The 21,617-nt window shown below is 38.7% G+C and overlaps 1 protein-coding gene and 1 long non-coding RNA gene across 2 annotated transcripts; one reads left to right on the top strand and one right to left on the bottom strand.

The window, feature by feature from the left end:
• The first annotated feature begins 307 nt into the window (after positions 1–307).
• On the top strand, positions 308–10,020 carry LOC112564264 (trace amine-associated receptor 7d-like). The gene is made up of 7 exons (XM_025238963.1): positions 308–1,812; positions 4,630–4,743; positions 5,099–5,251; positions 5,953–6,292; positions 6,506–6,695; positions 7,081–7,265; positions 8,229–10,020. Exons 4-7 carry the CDS (start codon positions 5,960–5,962, stop codon positions 8,655–8,657), a joined length of 1,137 nt encoding a protein of 378 aa, XP_025094748.1. The 5' UTR covers positions 308–1,812; positions 4,630–4,743; positions 5,099–5,251; positions 5,953–5,959; the 3' UTR covers positions 8,658–10,020.
• LOC112564265 lies at positions 9,712–17,028 on the bottom strand. The gene is made up of 4 exons (XR_003099187.1): positions 16,874–17,028; positions 15,628–15,790; positions 15,206–15,394; positions 9,712–14,721 (listed from the first exon to the last, which is right to left on the bottom strand). It is a non-coding gene; the product is annotated as an uncharacterized LOC112564265 (long non-coding RNA).
• Between the last annotated feature and the right edge of the window lie 4,589 nt (positions 17,029–21,617).

Genomic DNA, 21,617 nt, shown 5'->3' with positions numbered 1-21,617 from the left:
TGTGTGTGTGTGTGAGAGAGAAAATGAGTGCGTGAGATACCCAAGATTACCTCTACAATAAAAAGAATGTAGTTCCTGATGAGTTGCCCGGGTGATAAGGATTAAAGGAAGCTGGAATGACCAGACCGTTGATAAGCAGATAGAGGCTGGGCTGCACATTTTCTGGTTGTCCACTCTGCTTCCTCTGTCGAAGAGAGATGACCGTTTGAAGAAGGAAGAGCGGCATGGTCGTGGCTCGACTGGAGGAGAGTGTGGAGATTAGTTAACAGGGGTGATAGGAGGGGTGGGTGGGTCATAGACGAAACACTGCCATTAACTGCACTATTTTTGGCAGCCTCCAACAGCACAACAACTTCATTTGACGGAATTGTGGAAATGCACAAAATCTCCATACCTGGTTATCTAGGCACTTGCACAGCTCCAGACCAGACTATGAACGCGGTCTGAGTGACCTGGGGAAGTGGAGGTGAGGGTGGGCATCATTAGGGCATCGACTATCTTTCATCTTTTACACAATGCATTAAATATATGTATTAAATAAAACAGATGTAAGATCGAATTTATATACGTCTGTGTGTGATGCCATCTTAGCTGGTTGCCGGGTTGTCACCGTGCATAAAAATAATTAAAAGTGTGAGTATACAGACCAACGCTGCAACGACCCCTCCTTCAAATGTAACCCCCATACCCTGCTACCCATTCGTCGTTTGGTATCGTATTCGTATAGAACATATACACACTGGCTTTCTGAACAGTTCACGTGGTTTGTGGGCAGAAAATCGTGAACAAGGTCTTTACCGCTCTCTCTCTCTCTCTTTTGTTTTTTTGCCTGTTTTTTTTTTCTCATGTTATTTTTGTCTTCTTCTCTCTTCGCTTCTTGCTTGTGTGTGTTTGTGTTTCTTTCCTTTATTCCCCCATGGTTGTTTTTTTTTCATTTTTTTTTTGTTTGCTTAAGGATGTTGAAGACGACCAGTCTTGTGCAGTCTAGTGCCAGACATTGGGAGTATCTGACTCCTGCACACTGGTGAGGTCCTCTCAATTTGTTACAGACTCTCACGACGTTGACAACGGATGTTAACGGTCATAGACACTGCATTTGCTGAAAGGATCAAAAACAAAGCAGTTCTAAAAATAGTGATGCCAGTAACCTGCATCAGCAGCTGCGTTCGAGTGTGTGCCAGCTTGAAAGTGTTTATGAAAGTGTTCAGGTGAATGGGTGAGCGGGTGGCCGGGCTGGACTTTGGTTGAGTTAAAGACGTGTGAAACAGCCTCCACTACCACTTCCGCCACCAGGATGACCACCGATACACCACCACCACCACCACCCGACCACCACCGTTACTATCATCACCGCTTGTCGAGAGTCGGGTGCTGGCCGAGTGGAGCGGTCACACGGTGATCATGTGAACAACACATGCCATTGATGTGCCCGACATCGCACGCCTCACAACTTCAGGTGGGACAACTGGCGGCGACCCTGGAACCCAGAATAATCACTGGCGACTTCACTTGAGGCTGACCAACTCTTATCACCTGCGTGTAACATTGGTTCCCCGCCACTCACACATAATTCTTCAAGAAAAAAATTTTTTGCAACCCAATATTTTACTGGTCGAATGTCCAAAAGCAAAACTGATGCTGTTGTGGAGAAAGTTTTTTTTTTTCATTCACGGAGCTCAGCTGCAGAATCAACGGGAGAATTCAAACCTACCCGCTTGTAACAACGAGAGGTGCTGTGTACCAGATGTTGGACAACATTTCATCGTGGACAAACGACAGGACAGACTCTGGTCGGGATACTTGAAGACAAAGGTAAGATATTTTCTTGCCTGACCACTTGATCTGTATAGCTACAATGTCAGTCCTCCATCATCGCCATTATCATCCCATTCTCCATCAGTGGCATCATATATAATGCAAGACAGAGCAAAGACGGGCTTATGTGAACACCTTTGTGTAGTCCAGCTCTCTCCTCTTCATGCACATCTGTTTTCTCTTTTATTTGTTGCTAGGAATACTAACCAAGTTAGCGAGTTCATGGTCACCTGAAAAAAACAACAACAACAACAACAAAACACACACACACACACACACACACACACACACACACACACACACACACACACACACACACACACAGAGCAGAGTAATCATTAGAGTTGTCCTTTACTTAAAAACAATGTTTGCAAGGGAGATCTGTATGACCATGAGCATCACATGGGGTATTGAGATGAATGTCAGAATCGTGTCTTATTATTATTATCTGCTATATACAGCCACCCAATGTTATGTAACCAACAGCTTTTGATGTTGATATGGGCCAGATGGCCTCCTAAAAACCGAATACAAAAATTATTTATTTAGAGAGAGCACCGCCTTCTGCTGTACTAATCAGTTTTGCTACATATATTTAAAAAAAAAAAAAAAAGAAAAGAAAAGCATAGACAGTAAAGTTTTCATCAACGATCGTTGTCAAAACAGATTTCACTGAATCTGCCTTTACTTCAGGCAATCTACCTTGTCCACTTTATTTTTCATTAATTCTTTTTAGCGAATAATAATGTCCAATGATTCATTTACAGATTCTTCTGCAAACGATAAACGTTGCAGGTATACTTATGCAGTAAATGTTAGAATCACATCAATAGAACTTTATTTAGAAAACAGACAGAAAAATTATCAAATAATCCCATAAAGATAGACAGAGCGTTGTTAATAGGCTGTTAATAATGGACAGAACTACGGGTAAGGTGGATTTGTTGAAAATGTCTGAGATCAGACAATGCATATATAAAAGCGGTCAACTTGCTGATGATATGGTGGTGGACAGGGATGATAGTCTGATGGAGTGATACCAGAGAGCTTAGATAAATATCTAAGCTCTCTGGTGATACTGGGGTCTTCACTTTGCCATTAGCAAAATAAAGTGATGGGTCTTGACTTTCTTCTTCTTGATCTTGTTCGCCCCCAGTGGAGCATAGGGCCAGCCTGTCTTGACTTTACCATTAGCAAAATGGTAGGGAAACTGGAGACTGGGGTCTTGACTCTACCATTAGCAAAATGGACTGAAACTGGGGTCTTGACTCTACCATTAGAATGGAGTGATACTGGGGTCTTGACTCTACCATCAGCAAAATGGAGTGAAACTGGGGTCTTGACTCTACCACTAGAAAAAAGAAAGTGAAACTGGAGTCTTAACTCTACCATTAGCAAAATGGCGTGAATATTTGCATCTGTGCATCGTGGTTTATGCTGTTGACAAAAAGACTGCTTTTATTTGCTGCGAGTCGTCCCGCGCCCAAATGGTAGGAGCACCTGAAGCGCATGAAAGCACTCAGAATTTACTACACTGGCTATAATCGTTTATGAGGTAAAAGCTTCGGCTTTGTTTGGCCAGCGATAAAATATGGGCTGGACGGGCTATCAGCCCGATATCCCATATCGTGAGCCCCCGCAGGACAAGAGCAATTTCTGCTCGTTCGGGGGAGTACGAGTGAAAAAAAAAAATTCGACTTTTAAGTTCGCTGCCAGGTTCTCCTCCCGTTTCCGGGCAGTCCCCGGCGTTTGTTTCCTTTCAGAGACAGATTACTGAAAGAACGTTTGAAAGGCAAAAACCTTTTAGTCTGTGAGGAGCTGTAGGGAGCTATGCTTAATGTAACCATGGACCAGGAGTATTTGGAGGATGCCTTGCTTCCGGTCTATAGCTACAGTTGGTTAAAAGGGTAGTCGTGGGCGAGAGGGCGACCTCCAGGTTATGTGTTAACCCTCGAGGTCCCTAGGTGTTTGCTCATAATGTTTCCAGATGTTTTTTCGCTTGATTGCTATCTTCCAAGTAACTGTACCTCCTGTGAATAGCTATGGCCCCTCGATTGCCATATTTTGACAGTTTTTTTGAAAACGCGTTTAAGTAAAAAAAAATATGTTGATAAAGATAAGATCTGGAAATTTCGGCATTGTTTATTTCACAGATGTTTTACTCATTTGGGCGACAGCATGCAATATGCGGGATTAACAAGTGCTGGCACTAGAGTCAGTAATTTCATATTTTATTTCATTTGCCTTTGCAAAGCAGCATTTTATTATGACAAAGGGTTATCAGTTTTCATTCAAAGTTTATTTCAGACACAGATACGTGACAAGGATACTAATGGACAGGCAGACAAATAGGCAGGCAGATGGGATTGATAGACAAAAAGATGGACTAACAGACAGATGCATGGCCGCACTCTCTCTCACTCACACACACAGAGGTGCAGTTTCACAAACATTACATTTCAAGTGCATACAGAAAACTATTTTTTCCCAACATTTTGCTGTTAATTTGACTTCAGAATTTTGCCGTAGTGTACTGCAGGGATTCGGCTAGAAAAAACTTCTTTACCTCCCACTAGCCTTTGCAGAAATAAAATCCTTATCCAAAACCACCATCTGTGCAATAATTCCTGTTTGTCCGCGACTAATCAATGACACTAAATATGAAGCTGTCACAACCTTTTACTATTTAGAGCATCAGTAATACATGAAAACTTACTAACAAGCAAAAACAAAATAGGGATTGGCACGTATTAAGCTTCCGAAACTGAGAGATAACAGCCGTCCATGGTAGTTATAAGTGATTGGTGTCTGTAGTGCACAAGCTGAAGAGTCTACCAGAACCACTACTCCAGGCTTCGTGGAAGGCAGGGAAGTGGAGGAGTGGACATCGTGTGATTGCTGACTCTACCTGGCAACAGCAAGTAATATGTAAGTTAAACCTGATGTAAATTACAGGTGAAATACGTTTATGAGCAGGTTACTTCTTTCTTCACAAACAGCAGTAACATCATTAAGACATAAAGCACAATGTTGATTTGTTTAAAAAAACTATGTCCCTAAGCTGACCACATTTTCCCGAAAACAAAGATCCATTTACAGGATCCGAACGCTTTGAATGCATGGTATTTTAAAAAGCTTTTCTTAGCTGGAAACTAGGGTTTAGCAATTTAATAAAAGTATGCTTATAAAATTGTAAAAGACTGTATTTTGTCGCTTATAGCTGAAGAACTTACAGAATATTCCAACATGTAGATGAAATACTCTTTACAAATTCATTCTACAGATAATAGTGGTTTGAACTACATCGGTCAAACCCTAAAGGGCGCCCACTACTAGACAGTTCGATACCCATGTGACGAAAAATCCTCCAGCAGCTGAACCAGCTTTGGAATGACAGTACCTGACCCTGAGAACATCAGGCACCAAGGGAGAGGAGGTGAGCACTGTCCTCACAAAACCTGCCCCTAGGTAAAATGTCCGTGAACGTGTACTACATCGAGGGCTAGATGTAAAAAAAACTTAACTTTTGCTTCTTTTGTTATTCTCGTTAATAAGGATTTTTCTTTTCGCTCTCTCTCTCTCTCTCTCTGACTCTCCACTCTCTATTGAAGTATTTTAAAAAGCTTTGCTTAGGTTTGCAAGCAAGTCTTGAACACATTGTACAGACTGAATCCTCTACGGCTGAAATAATGCACGTTTCAATGGACACAACTTATTGAAAAAATATACAAAGGTACAAAAACAATGTACACTTTTTTTAGCAGTCCGTTCAGTTCACTCCTACGAGAGACTAAATCCCGACCTCTAGTTTTGCTATCTGTTGTCTTTCAAGAAACAATTGATGCTATACGTTGCAATATAAGCCTTTGGTTTGATGTTTTATAAGATTTCCAAAACTGCCACGAAAAATAATTAAAAGTGCAAAGAAAACGTTGAAATAGGATTATAGACTTGTGACAAGGACGTTTATTTATGGGAGAACAAATAAATGTTGCAGCAGTTATTTTAAGTAGAACTTTCATTATTTCAAGCAATAAACTGACTCATTACATCAATAAATCAGAGAACTTGTAAGTGTGTATAAGTGGTCAATTTGTAATCTTCTAGAACATAATTATTGTTGCTTTGTTCTCTCAGGTAAAAAATGCTCAACAGATCATTTCTGTGTTCGTGGGCCGATGACACATTCCAACATTTTGTCCACAAGGGCGATCAGCCGAAAAGGGTGCAGTCAGCTGACGTCATCAAACTGTTGGCTGTCATCTGCATAACCGTTTTCATCATCCTAGGTAACGTGTTCTGCTTGTTCGTTTTGAATTCTCGACGAACACGTCGCCATCTGCCGATGGCTTCCCGCATGCTTATGACGTCACTGGCGTGCACGGACTGCAGTATGGGGGTGTTTGTGACGTCACTTTCCGCCTACCCTGCCATTCATGGATGCTGGCCATTTGGAGATAGCATCTGCATGTGGCAGGTAATACTGAAAAAGCATCTATTAATTTTTTGAGGCTCAGGAAAGGGGGAAAAAAAAGAAGAAAATCTCTCTCTCTTTCTCTCTCTCACACACGCATTTTTCCCAGACTTTTTTTTAAACTGTGACTTTATAAAAAACCCAACAAATTAAGGTGTGCAGAATTTTTACAAAAAATACTCTGACTCAAAAGAAAACTCACTTATCTCTGCTCAGGCATTCATGCTGTCAGCGCTGTTCCACGAATCCACGCTGTCTCTCACCCTCATCGCTGTTGACCGCTACATGGCCGTGTCGCATCCCTTGCGCTACCAAACGTTCGTTTCCAAGAGGATGGTCATCGGACTGATCATCACTTCCTGGATCCTCTGTTTTCTCGTCTACGGCATCATCGTCATCGGCTTTGGTCAGTGTTCAAATAAGGGGAAAAGGACATGTGAAGATATATGGAACAAGTCGGATATGGCCACCAAAGATATCTAAATTTGAGAAATGTGTATGATAGACAGGTGATAATTTAGCTTTTTTAGTGATCAGTTTTCGTCAACACTACCAAAGAATACTTGCCACAACACTCTCTGTCAGGGGGCAGCGAGTCGTGGTATTCTATTTCATTTCTTATTATTAGTTTTCAAGAAAAACAGTTTAAAAAGTATCCTTTTTAGTTTTCAGCCGAAAGAATAAAACATTTCTTGTTATTAATTTCTTTTTTTGACCGACAACAATTTTAATCTTGTTGACCAAGGTTATAGGAATGATGAATGTTATCGTCTGCTGGTCTGTCTCACCAGGTCTGTATTACTACGACATGGTGGCGATGAACTGTGAGCCGGAGTACTCCAACAGTGAGATGACCACATCTGTCCTCGTCATCTTTTACCTCTTTCCGACGGTACTAATAGTCGTCTGCTACTTCCGTCTGTACAGAGCGGCACAGGCTCACCGACAGTATCTGCAACACAACGGCTTTGAATGCGTGCGTGAACACTACTCTCTCTTCCGTTCTGTGTGTGTGTGTGTGTGTGTGTCGGGGGGGGGGAGGGAATGGTGTTTTACGCCGTGTCAGCAGCTAAGGCTATATTACGGAAAGCAGCCAGCCCTGTAAACAGATGCCACGTGCAAAGAAAGAACAGCGTGCCCGAGACGAGAAATGAACTCAGGGCAGCCAACCTTCACTGTATTGGTGACAGGCGCTAACCGTTGCGCCACCGGACCGCTGTGTAGGGGGGATAGAGAAAGAGTGGAAGGAGTGGGGTTTGAGACAAGAGGAGGGGAAGGAAACAGCTTAATACTTTACCTACAAACTGCTACTGACTGATAATTAAAATTCTTTATTTTTGTAAGTTTAACATTACTTCGCGTGAAACCCATAGGGAGAAAGGTATTGAGAAAAAAAGTTGTGGTGGGGGGAAGCACTCATCCAGAGATCTTTTTCATTCATCTCTTTACATTCCTATGTCTCTGTAAAGGCAACTGAATGGATGACAGAGCTTTTGCTTTAACCACCGACCAGTTTGTACTGCGCTTGCGCTGAATAATATAATTATGATTGAATACCCTCAATCCACATGACACAACGGTTATAGCGTCTATCACCAGTGCACTGAGGGAATTACCTGTCCTGGGTTTACATGGCCGTCAGCTTTGCCGTTATGGTTGCTGGCTCAACAAGGATCTCCTCCTACCCCCAACTTAATTTACATGTGCTAACGATATCTAGGAAATTAATACCTTTTTCCCCACTAGGATAACAGCTTATCAGCTCGAGCACCTGTTAAATCCTCTTCTATCTCCAACATCCGGAAAATACCAGATGCTTTCAACTCACTGTCCCTCGGGTTCGTTTAGGACTAGGAACATTTGAGATTTTGCAAATTGCAACTGATTGTGATGAGTGTTGACATAAACAGTTCTCTTTGGTCTGGGTTGCCTCCCACAGGTCCGTGTCCGCGAGACAACAGCGTCGACGGGTCACCTGCGCGCCACCCGCACCTTAGCCATAGTCACCATGGGCTTCTTCGTGGCCGTCACGCCGTGGACTTTGACCCAGTTACTCATGACCTTGACCCAGAGTCCGGTGCCAGAGTTGGTGGATTTCACGGTGACGTGGGTGGCCATCAGCAACAGCTTCTGGAACACCATCATCTACTTGGTGTCCAGCACATCGTACCGCAAGGCTGCGTGTCAGGTGCTCGGCAGGGCCCGGCGCGCGTGCGGCATCTCCACGTGCAGTCGCCGGACCCAGCGGCGGGACTACATCAGGCGGCAGCTGCAGCAAAGCCAGCTCGCGCTCTGCGGCACAGCTGCCATCACCGACCCGCCGCAGAGGCCGGACAAAGAGGAGGAGATTACCGAGCTGACGGTTTGAAACCCTTGATCACGTGGTTCCACGGAGAACAGTCCACCCAAAAATGGTGACCAACTTTTACAAATAAACACAAGCTCGAATTTCTAAGACTCACGTGACGTGATCCAGCAAGTCCGAGCAGCGGTACAAACAATCAGTCGCACCCATTGACGTTTGATATTCGCGATTGAATAATTGTTTTCAGTAAATGTCTTTAAATAATATATTAAATCCTTAAACTTGATACATAAATATACAATTTCCTGCAGATGAACACTAAGGTCTGGCGCCAAGATTTTGAAACCCTTGGGGCTTGTGAGCAGGGTTATGAGGGAAACTGGCATTTACCCATGAACATGTAATCAATTTTCATAGTTCGATTGATCAACTCGTCTGTGTTGCTCAAGACTTCCGAAAATTTTCCCCGGTTATAGGTCGTGGGTGAAGATCAGTCCCATCACGAACTAATATCTCTGGACTGCTGGCGTCTGAACCTCGAAGGCCAGTGCTAGCTGGTTCAAAACCCGTGTGATGCAGTGTACTTCCCCGAGCTGTGGAACGATTGGGGAAGGTAAGGCAGCAAGGGACAACAATATGTGGCTTAACAATTCGACATGGTGGATGTTTTTAACACTTCCACGACTGCAAGGCTACCTTTTTATTTAAGAACTGTAACGAGGAGGTTATTTAGCCTGGTAGTTACAAAGCGCCCTCTACTGTGAAAGGCCTGCAGCTGGAAAATCCCCCACTGCCCACCCAGCACTTATCAGGAGAGGGTTGTGCTCGAATTCCACATACTGTACTGGAACAAGATGAGTCACTCATTGCCCTTTTAGCTACTAGGGACTAGTGATCGACTCTTTACAGTAGCTGTGGGACATTTATCTGTATCCCTTATGAGCTTTTCCTGAGGCCTTTCCACCATTTAGTTAAATTGAGGAATAGTTATTGTGCGCTACATGAATACATCATATGTACATGTACATTGACAAGTGCACTTGTGTATGTTTATGCATGTATGTCACACATCTATCATCATCATTCATCATAAAACCAAAAACTATACACAGTAAAATGCTGCAAAAATATTTTATTACAAATCAAAACATCAAAGTCTGAGCATTTAATGTGAATGCTCTTTTCAAATTCAACACTCATGCTTTGAAGATGAAGATTTTTGTTCATGAAAACAAGTACCCAGATGATTTTGCAGGTCCACTAGCAACAAAACATACTCCTTACCCCCTTTAAAAAAAAATAAAACACTCTCTTCTATGTGTATGTTATCTGAGTCCCCTTTTAGTTCTTCTGAACATAAGAAGCACATGGCAGTGTTAAACCTAAGAGAACCACTTTACAAGCGCCTCTGACATGTGGTATGGACTAGAGCATTTGGCCATATTTTCAATGCATTGAAGCATACATCAGAATGTTTTTTTCCAAACTGATAAGTAAACAGACTAGGTCTCTGGAGATATCTGAATTTCATATATTCTGAAAACTTTGGTATACAAACACTCATGATGTGAAATGTAAATAAGAGCAAGTCATCCTAATTATTAATCTTTTAGTCACAAGGCTCTGATGACAAGGTGGGATCTAAAGAGTCATTGCACATTTATCACAAAAATATTCCCCATCAGAAACACTATCTGCCCTGTATTCTTCTGATGAACAGTTGAAAAAGAGGACAAGCATACATGCAATGCACATCTGATCACACAGACGGTGTCTTTTTTCCCCTCTGTGTCCTCTCTTGTAGCTTGCACTTCCTCAAAATCTCTCAGATCTTGTCTTGCATCACAAAACTCAATGCTACTGGTAGCTTTTAAATATTGTACATGATCTACATGCAACACTGGTCGATATAAATTCACGTATAAATCTTAACTGCATACATCAAAAGAATATTAATCTAAACATAAAATATTATTTATGGGACAAAGTAGACATAGGGAGACTATATATGTGCCTCAAAGTCTCTTGGCTCTGCATTGCAAACTCAACTTTCTACATGCCATTCAGATATTGTCAGTGTGAGAGTTGATGCAATGGAGGTTTTTATTTGGAAAAGTGTCAGCTGGTCTAATTTTGATTATTTGTAAGTTGGTGTCACCATGATTTGCACTCTTTCGGCCATTATCAGTGTCTGGAACTTAAACCATGAGAGGAATGCCTGTTTCAAAGTTTGATAATACAGCAATCACACTAGCCTCTTGTCTATGTCACTATTCTTTTATTTTATCTGCATTGGGAAAGTACAGAAAGAAAAAACCACAATGATGAAGAGAATGACAAAAATAGCAGAAACCACAAAAGTGCCAATATTTTTGCTTCAACAAGACCCTTTAGTCATGACAACCTGTCCTTAATACAAACATTTCCCACTGCTAAAAGGATAACGAAACGTAAGAAATATTTAATGCTGAACAGACCATTTATTATTTATTTTAAATCTTTTTTTAATGTGCTTCTGTAAACCTCAATTTTTTCTCTAGCTGCTAAAAGCTTAATTCATGTCTGTTTACTTTCTCAAAAACAGGTATGTGAGCAGGTCCCACTTATCCAAAGGATTGTTATATAACTATATATTTGTCATACTCATAAAGCCTGGTGCTTGATATGCCTTTAAAATTCATTTCCGCAGTCTACACTTCACAAATAATGTCAAGTACAAGTCCATGACATCAGTACCATCACAGATGATTTAAAGCAGGGCACTGGCAATGCATGAAGTACCTAAAACTCATGTTTCTTACATCACAATCTTTATGGCCATAGAGATCAACTTCACTCATACAATGTCCAAAACACACGTCCCCCTTTCTGAAACTGCATTTTTTAAAAACCCCAAATCTTAAGCCTATTTTAAAGCTGTCAAAATAAATATACATTGCCAAATGTTTTCACATAGGAACCACTCAAATTTTAAAACCCAAAACACTGGCATGTGTGCACATAAACAGATGCTAAACAATACTAAACTCTCAAACATTTTGCATTTTCACTGAAATAAACTGCAAGACAAAATATTAAGCTAGTGACACTTTTGAAAAGAGCTAGGTTTTACAAAATCTCGAATTTTGTTTTTAAAAACTCCACAAAAGATAAACTTGCACTAAGGTTGTAAAAATCAAATCAACAGTAATTTTATCTAAAATTGCTACATGTTTATGTCTTTTCACAAAGTCTCAATTCATGCATTACAAAAGTATCATCATTTAAGACTTTACAAAGCTACAAGACAACATTCAACTCATGTCTAGAATTTTAAAAAAAGCAACAAGTAGATGGACTGCATTTGCATAAAACTAGAATTATAAAGGTAGTGTGAAGTTTTTTGGTCTGGGTTTCAGTGGGAGGAAGAGGCCTTGAGGCTTACTGCATCAAATGATATGACAAAAATCTGTTACAAAAGTTTTTACTGCTGTTGAATCCAAACATCCCTTGATCTGATTGTATGTGTGTGCTGCACTTTATGTGTCTATATTACATACAAAAACAGAGTTTTCACAGTTTTGGTTTACCATGAGTTCGTTATAATGATAGCTGAATTTTTCTCCAGAGTCAAGTGTACAAGCAACAGGACTTCCCTACCACTTGAAGTGCTTGAAAAGGTTCATGCTGGTGTTATCAAAATTCCCCCAAACAGGGGCTACAAAAGGCCAAAATTAACTTCTGCTCGTACTTAAGACAATGTGAAAGTTTTTACAAGGGTAGCTCTGCAGTAACTGACAGTATCCATGGATCACTGTCTCCAGTTCTCTTATGAAGACACCAAATAAAATGATGATAAGATGCTCTAGTTTTTCAATCACAAACATCTTTTTGTGCTTTGATTCTTCTTATACTTATGCTAGGGTTTTGTCCACATACTTCATTTAACACTGTTATGACCTGAAAACTCCTACTTATGAAACTTTGTTCTCCTACATGCTACGGGATTCTTGATGTTTTCTTGGTAACAGGTAAAAAAAGGGTCATAGTTTCCCGGACATGAAGTGAAAGGTGAAGCCCAATCCATCTCCAAACAGCATTGTCTTCAAAGTGATAACTGTATCTGTCAAAAACTTTATACTTTATGTCTGCATGTCTGCTGCTATTCTTAATCAAAATACCGATTCATTTAAAGTAGACTTTAAATATAGATAATTCCAGAGGCAAAAATTCAAAAGTTTCATGAAGTAGCCAAAGCTTAGTAGAACTGCCACATGAAAGCTTCTGAAACACATTTTGTACTCACATAAGAAAAAAAAAAAAAAAAAAGTACACTGCAGTTCCATGACCTTAAAAAAAAAGAAGAGGAAAACAAAGAACAAGATATAAATATAACTATAATTATGTGAAACATTCTTAACAGACAAATATACAAATTCTGTATTTTCTGCCCAAAGATAGCAATTGTTTTACAAATAAAATAAAACTGCTCTTAAAAAAATAAAGAAAAAGTGGCTTTATATAACGTAAGATCACTTTGGAAAACACTGAAGTGTTTCATAAAAGATCATGTTTTCTATTTGTATTTTTCTGAAGCTGAATTTAATTTAAGCCTAGAAATGAGCAAGAGCAGGGACTGTCTGACAGAGTATGCAATATTACGTCTCTAGGTAACATGATATATCAAACAATGAAGCAACAAAAATAATAAAAAAGCCACATTTTTATCAACTTGTAACTGCAAGTGCCACTGTGTCCCAATACACAGCTTCTCTCTATACAATTCTGTATTGTTATCCATCATTTATCTCAGATAGTAACCAACTACATAGTCCTGTGAACAAATAACACAAAACACCAAAAACACATAACATGTAAATGATCAGCACACAGACCAGACCTCTGTGTAAGATTCTGGAATGAAAAATCTGGGAAAGCCAAGAAAAAATGATCCTAATGATATAATAATAGATAAACTAACAAATAGGTTAAGGAGTTTTACATAAAATAATAAACTCAAGAATAAAGCAAAAAAAAAAAAAAAAAAAATCTTCATCTTACAAAGCTTTCACAAAGCAGAGTTTTGTGCAGCAAATTTTTTTCAAAGAATTATTAGCCAAATGAAAAGATAATTAGTACACTGTGCATGCTTTAAAATGCTATATTTCATATTCTCTTATTACACACAAACAATAGCAGCCATTAGGTTTTTGTTTGGTTAAATACTTCTAAAACAGAAATGGCTTTCAGTGAATACTTCCTGGCACCCAAACAAGAAGCTTCTCCAAAACAAGAAAAAAACCAGACTTTGTGCAGAATGACTGGCCAAATATTTCTATCAGCAAAGCATAATACTACCTGGATAAAGCTAAATCTAAGAAATTACAAGCCACCAATCAGTTCACTTTATGAGATGAACCTACAAATTTCATAACAGTAAGTTCACACAGCACCTGTTGAAATCTTGCATGAAAACCACAACCTTGCATTCATGGAACGTTTTATATGGATAATACTACTGAAGTAAAACGGAAATCCACCAACATATACAATCAAACAGATCATACTTAAAAACTTGCTGGAATTTTTTTTCAAACTCTTTGAAACATATACAATCAAACCCAAAATTCAAAGAATTGATTGCTGATACTTAAAATGCTGTTAAAAAAAAAATTACTTTCTTCAGTTGAAAACAAATAACTAGTGTGTTATGATACTGTAAGTAAAGGAACCCTTCCCCAAAATGTAGAAACACAAAGTAAACCTGCCCTCCCAACAAAACACAAAAAACTAGTCTTGTCTTAGACAAATGTCAAGTAGAACATAAACATTCATGTAATAAGAGGTGCAATTCAAAATTCTTACCCTTGTTGCTTCCATCCTGTTATATATCCTCAAAATACACACAATTCAGACAAGAGATATCCTTCGAAAGGTTATCCGTTTTTATTTTTTTTTCAACGGTGAACATATAACAAAGTGATGAAATCAGTCTGTATGAAAACTTCAGCGGAAAATGCTTCCTGGCAGTACCTGAATGAGTAAGTGGCCTTGCCATTAGACACACAACTTGCTCTCATTATTTTTTCATTGCTGCCATTGGAACAAACTCTGGTGCCTCAGGGTTGAGCTTTGATGTTTGTAATAACTGCATAGTGAAAAATTAAAAAACACTTAACTTGCTGCACTTTTGGATACAAATTTAGAAACATTTGCTCAATTTAAAATAAATATGACTGGAAAAGTAAGGTCAAAAACTTTAAGCAAACAGATTTATGATCAGCAAAAGATGGCATTTACCTAAAACATCACACGAATACACATTTAAAACAACATGAAGGCAATGTCTTGGTAATGCAAAAAGTTAAAAGTTATCTGGTCAATATCATATTCTGTCAAAAACATCTGATTTAAGTGATGTGGTTAAATATTTGGGAAAAATCTATGCAGTTCAAATAGTAAACAAAGAGCAGATAGAAATCTCAAGCAGGTTCTTGGAACACAGGATGCAATCATTCGAAAGGTCACAATCTAAGAATTGGTATTGTAGACAAAGTGTGGTGCAATGAATGGTGAACAGTGGGTAATGTAACCATATATTTATAGATCCAATAGGAATAACGCTCTCTCACCTCTTCAGCTCGGCAGTCTAAGGACAGCTGGGAAAGTGGACTGTCATAGAAGCTGTCCCATGGTACAGTAGTCATGCAGGCATGGGAATGAGCTGGGAGCTGGCTGAAGTACCAGTGGAGTTCCTCTTCAGCTAGCATGTCCTCAAAACATGCTTCAATAAAAGCCTGCTCCCATAATTCCTCCTCCACCTGAAGCATAAAGCAATAAATGCATGCTGAAGTATTAGTCAACAACAAGAAAAATAATATATCTTCTGACAAAAATGATATTTGCTTCTTTTTTTATATAAAGAATGAATTGGTCTAATAAGTTATATGACACAAAGGCACAGTCAAATTAGAGACTGACAATAATGCTGCATAAATTTGTACACTTCTTACAGTTATGTGTTTTCATCCTTGCTAAAACATGAAGAGCTTACTTGTCTGTCAAATTCTTCAAGTTCATCTGCCATCCACATATATTCAGAAAAGTCAACTTCCTGGGGAGGGGCATCTGTTGACTGATGGTTGTCTTGTCCATCGTCCTCCAGCAATGAAGGTGGTGTGCGCATATTCATTTCTGTAATTAGTATTACCTGAAAACTGAAGATACATTATTCCTATAAGTTCTGAACATATTGAGCATGGGTTTTCACATTTTAACACTATTCTTTTTATTATCTATGATTATTTACTGATTTAAGATTTCTTTTCTTCAAGCTTCTCTGGGAAGCTTCATAAGTTCATCTGCTACTGATGGATTATAGTCTATCTTATTCAAATCTATTGGCAAACAAACATAAGTATAAAAATTTACAATAATAAGAATCACAAAAGACTATTCTCCACACAGAGACTAGGCACAAAGATCACTCTAACATGTATGTGTAACAACATACATGATTTTGTATAAAGGATCTTATGTATTTCACTTAATGCATTTTTGTAAGGGTTTTATAACTGTAAGCTAATTTTTTAGAATTCATTTTAAAATTGAAAGTGTGCATTGAGATTCACATAACCATTCTCTTTAATATATTGCACAATCAAGCGTACTCCTCAGTTGTTCATCTTTATCTATTACACTTAGTTCGTGTTTTGCCATGATGTCATACATTCGCTGACGCTTACGTTTCTTGCACGGTTGATGTCGGTTGGTTGGTAGTCTTTCGTGTGCAGAGAACTGAGCTCGATTCCACAAAGCTGAATGCGTTTTACATATTCGATTATTATTTTTTTCGGTTATTTGTTGATATACACTGCCACGAAACTACCAGGGACACCCTATTCTAATACCTATCTATCACATCTATGGCACTGCCACACATGGCACAGGTATCAATCAGTCTGATACACGAAGCAATGAAAATGTTGATTCATGCTCCTTTCCTGTAAATTGGTTATTGTAATTTTTTCCACCATTCATAACTGGAACATCAAATCAGGAATGTTTCGTTGTCATTAATAACTTTAAAACGATCGGTTCTAATGTTTTGAAGGTGACACTATTATTGTGAGAATCAAGATTTTTTTTTGAAAGTCGAAGAGATCAGATGTTGAGATGAGCCATTTTGCAATGAAACGAGACAGACCGACATCAAACTTTAGTCATTCACAAAGCGCAATGATGTGATTGACATACACTAAACTATCAAAACAAATGTTGAGATCAGATTTTCAGCTTACCCTAGATCAAAATATTTCCTCACTCAGCGTTTTACGCCTTTTCACACACACGTCGATGTACAATATTTGTAAACAACCATTTAACTGCTCGCTCTTCTGCTCAATGTCAATGAGTTCGTCGCCAGGTAGAAATTATCTATCAAAGACAAGTAAAGAACATAAACACGAATTCAGAAATGATGTGAATACTTAAATGCTTACTTTTTGACAAAAATGAAATCTTTTCTTTATTGTAGTACGATAATTAAAGTGCATAATGTTTCGGTGTATGAATACACCGTTAAGAGTCTGTGGACTATTTTCCCTTTTTTGTTGCTGACGCGCATCTGGCGCCAAGCAGCCTTGACCTCCTTAAAAGAAAGAAAATGAACTATTGAAAGCTTTTTGAAAATATAAACGCTATAAAAGATAAAGGACTTAAAATATTTATTTTAAATGTGGAATGATTTAAGCGTAAAAAGATACTGATTTTAAATGTCGACGGTCTCAGTGACAATGGTTAAAGGGGAGCAACTTTTAAAAACTAAAATATTAATTTTACTGCAGTTGCTTCCCTCGTAAGAGTTGAAGTGGATGTGGATTAGGTTTATGCTGGAATCAAACGTTGACTCGGACTTGCCATGCATCTGTCTAATCAACAAAAGAAAAGCAACGTGTTAAGAAAAGGAACTGAATGTGAACATGCGATTAAGTAAAAGTGGAAAAGGAGGAGTCAGTTTGAATATTTTATATGATTATTGCCGTTGATCAAACATACCATTTATAGCCCTGTCATGTCATCTTTTGTTGCACAGATGTTTTTCAAGAAAATTACAAATCTGTCGTAATATCGTGATTGAGTCATACTCGAAAATGATTTAAAAGGGAAAAAGACATGACAATGAGCTTGTGATTTTTTTGTGATTTTTCAAGATTGCTTGACCCTAGATGCGCAGGGACAAAATAAAACTAAATTTGGTTGCTTTATGAATTTTTCCCAAGGAAACTTTGGTTTCTTCTCACTCCTTCATTGGATTTTTCTTTTTTTTAACTGGTAAGGGGAAATAAACGTTCATCATCCGTTGCCTTTCTAAATGGAGTTCTCTCCATCACCGTGCTTTCTTACGTAGGATTTAAAACAAATATTATATGTATTTAGAAGAGTGTGATTACGTTCCAGTTAGGGTTTCTGGAGGAGAGACCTCACTGGGCAAAATGTAGTTTATTTTTTACTGAGGCTGCTGGCAGCTGGGCAGGTCTCAGTCTGACTCACTCATGCCTTCCACATCACTTTCTGAGAGGAAATGGGAGACACAAAGTTTACAAACCCACTGAAATGACACGATGAAGTTATATTTTTCCTTTAAATAAACAGTAGAACAAACTATACAGCATATACGAAATTTCCATTTCTAGCTCACTATTCAATGATTTTGGGGAAAGCTTTACAAAAAATCTGTTAATGTGTGTTAATGTGTGGCATCACAAACAGAAAAGATATTTCCAGAACATTTTACAAAACTGTTTCTCGTATATTTTAGAAAATGGTTACTTGACAAACACGTTTACAAAACTAATTATTTTGTTCTTCCCGTGACAATAGTTTTAACTAGAATGAGATTGTTGTAAACGTAGAAGCGTGGAGAACATGGTACATTGGGACAGAAAGTAGCTCTGGCCTTGTGGATATGAACAGAACCTGAAGACCATTCAGTCGGCTCACGAAGTCAGGAAAACAAAGGGGAAGCGAGGCTACTGAACAAACAACTCGGTATCCATGACATCACGCAGTTAAAGTCTTTTGCGAAATGAAGCTCCTGGGACTACGAAAGCAGTGGAATAAAGACAGATCGTGTGTTTGAGGAAGCTTAGGCATCGTCCACTTGGACACGGGGCCGTCGTGTCCGATAACAATCCGCCATTATGGTCGGAATTTGTTGGCCTTAGGTGAAGTTTGTTTAAAGATCACCAATGAAAAAAGATACATGTAGTGTGGTGCGATGTTGGTAATAATGTGTCTGTGTCTGCTGTGCACGTATACTCACATGTTTACTCGAATTCGATGCTTGACATTAATTAACAAAGTGTAAGATTTGTCATTCTTAGTCCTTCTTTTGTTCTGTGTAGATAACAGAAGTAAAAACCAGGATCTGAAGATTTATCTAATGCATCTACGCTTTCTTGGAATATTTTTGCACAAGGAACATCATCAGTCTCCAGAACGATCTTTCGCACTTTTAGCTTTTGCCGTTGGAAGAACTCATTTAACGAAAGCAGGGGGTAGGGAAACGAGGAGACAAATTAACGAGAACAAAAATCCCCTAAGCTTACAGATTCACGAGGCGTCAAAATGTCCACAATGTTCATAAGAAGAAAAGACACTAGGAAACAGCCATATAAGCAAAAAAAGATCGAAGAAAACTACAGTAAGAAAAATAGCAAGGACAAAAAAGTGTGGGGAGATAATCCTAGACACATTTCCCTGTCTTTGTCGTCCTTTCCTTTCTGCAGGTTTATTGCCTTCCCCACAGGCAGCTCGTCTGCAGTAACTGAAATTATCCGGGCACCTAAATCAGAATATCAAATGAACCGCTAAATTGATCTCGGCTGATTAGCAACATGTAACAGAACGAGACTGTGATAGGCGAGCTTTTTCATTCCCCTCTTCTGTTGCACCTAGTGCAGTTTAGGAAAGAGTGGATCCCAGATAGTATTGCGAGTTCGGATACCAGCAATCGATTACACTCATGTTTGTTAAATGTTTTTTTCGAAATTGCAACCTTTCCTCCAACGGGAAAACAAGAAAAATGAAGCACAAATTATTTTTTTTAACAAGATTAAATAAAAATCCGGTATATATCCTATAGTTTTAAAACGTGGATGATCAAAGCAAAACGAAACTTTGTTTTATTTCGACCCGATAGAAATGAACCTACATGAAACAATCTACAATTGATACGAACTCCGAACCTGATATACTTGTTGTTTGAATGTTGATGAAAAGATATGGAATGAAAGCAACTATATTTTGTTTTTAATGTCCAGAAAAATCTTCATATTTGAATGGTCTGACAATGTCTGGAGTTACAAAGCGATGAGCATGGACGTATTTTCCACGAAGCCTTTGTGAGGTACTCATATATTTCGTTCAAAGATTTTAGAAAGCTCTGGGAGTTTAGTCCACATTAGTCCCATAGCTCACGGGAGACAACTGTGTAGAGTTGCCTGCCGTTGGCTTAAAAAAAAAAAAAAAAAAAAGCCGCCTTACAGAATATTGCTTTTCTGTTTCTGCTGGCTTCCTGTCCAGACAGGTTTGGCGTGATGGTTCAGCGTTCAGGTCGGGTCGTGGCAGAGACTATAAATGCATCTATTATATAGTGGATATTTTAATATCACTATATGTAGGGCTGAAGGAGTTTTGTGTCTCAGCGGTGGGTCATGAAGTACCTTGGAGCATATAGGGACCAAGGAATTTTCCGGAAGACGCGCAATTGAAAGTATCAATGATATATTGAAGCTTCAAAAGTTGAAATCAATATTGGAGTCACGAATAACAAGTTCAGTTTCATTTCCGGAATAAACGGCTCTCATTCCCTACCAAATAACAAAGTTGGGAAGGGAGGAAAAAAAAGGTAGACGTCTCGTAACCATGGCAACAGCACAACTTCAGCACCAGAAAAAGTCGCACATGGCGTCTTCTGCAGCACATCAAGCTAAAGCAAGTTTTATCAGACCCGATCAAACACACTAATATTAATTAACTTGCTCGAAATGAAAGTATCGACAGTTTGCAGAGAAATGGTTCGTAATTTCGTAGCGAAGGGAGTGGGAGAGGAAGGGACAGAGGAAGAGAGAGGATGCTAGGGGAGGAAAAGGGTAAAACAAATACAAGATATGGCTAGACATTATCTTCCAGTCGGGAACGCAAAAAGTCAGTCTTAATGTTTTATTCGTTCATTCGATACGTCTGTAAACATTTGCAAAGACTTGATTGGCTGGATTTTTCCCCGAAGATTTTCTCAGCAAAAAGAAGAGTAAATCTGTTTGATGTAGTATATAACATTTCGTGTCATTTTGTTAATAGGTCACCAAAGTAGAAACTAAAAAAGAAACAAACCGTCTGACCGAAACATGAAGTGGTTCAAGGAAAGTTGAGAAAGTACAGGAATTAACTAGTTGCAGCAGCAGTCACGTGACAAAACAAAAAACCCAAATAATAAAATCTTCAGAACACTCTAAAGAAAAGTAAAACATTATACCACATTTTTAAAACCAAAAAAACCCCACCTTTTCGAGTTTTTATCCTTTTAAAGCCGAAAAATTTAGAAGGAAGCTAAAAAATGAATGACTCATCAAGCATCATTAGTAACATCAACGTCGAGAATAAATGAATGTGAGAGAGAGAGAAAGTTGAGTAAGAAAGAAAAAGACAAAGAAAGAAAAGCCTTTCACTGGTAGTTGCTTTAAGTCTTGTCGGACATAAACCTACGTAGTCTTAGTAACCGTCAGCCAAAAGCTCTGCGAATTCTTCAACTGTAGAGAGTATGAAGGAGGCAGTGAAAGGTAAGGTGTGGAATGTAAGCCAAACAATTTTTATGGTCATTTTGTTGGAAGATTTTGTTGTAATTTTTTTTATTGCGGACAAAAAGTTATTGTTTCATGTTTTGTTTCTCAAGCTGCAAACAAATCCTAATATTTGTTCTTCATTGTTCAAGCATTTTCGTTTTGATTTCTTTTTGTCTGTCCCTCTCCAGTTTCTTTTCCT

This window comes from Pomacea canaliculata, linkage group LG5 (genome assembly GCF_003073045.1).
Source record: "Pomacea canaliculata isolate SZHN2017 linkage group LG5, ASM307304v1, whole genome shotgun sequence".
Classification (NCBI taxonomy): Eukaryota; Metazoa; Mollusca; class Gastropoda; order Architaenioglossa; family Ampullariidae; genus Pomacea; species Pomacea canaliculata.
This window is presented reverse-complemented; position numbering and strand designations above follow the sequence as displayed.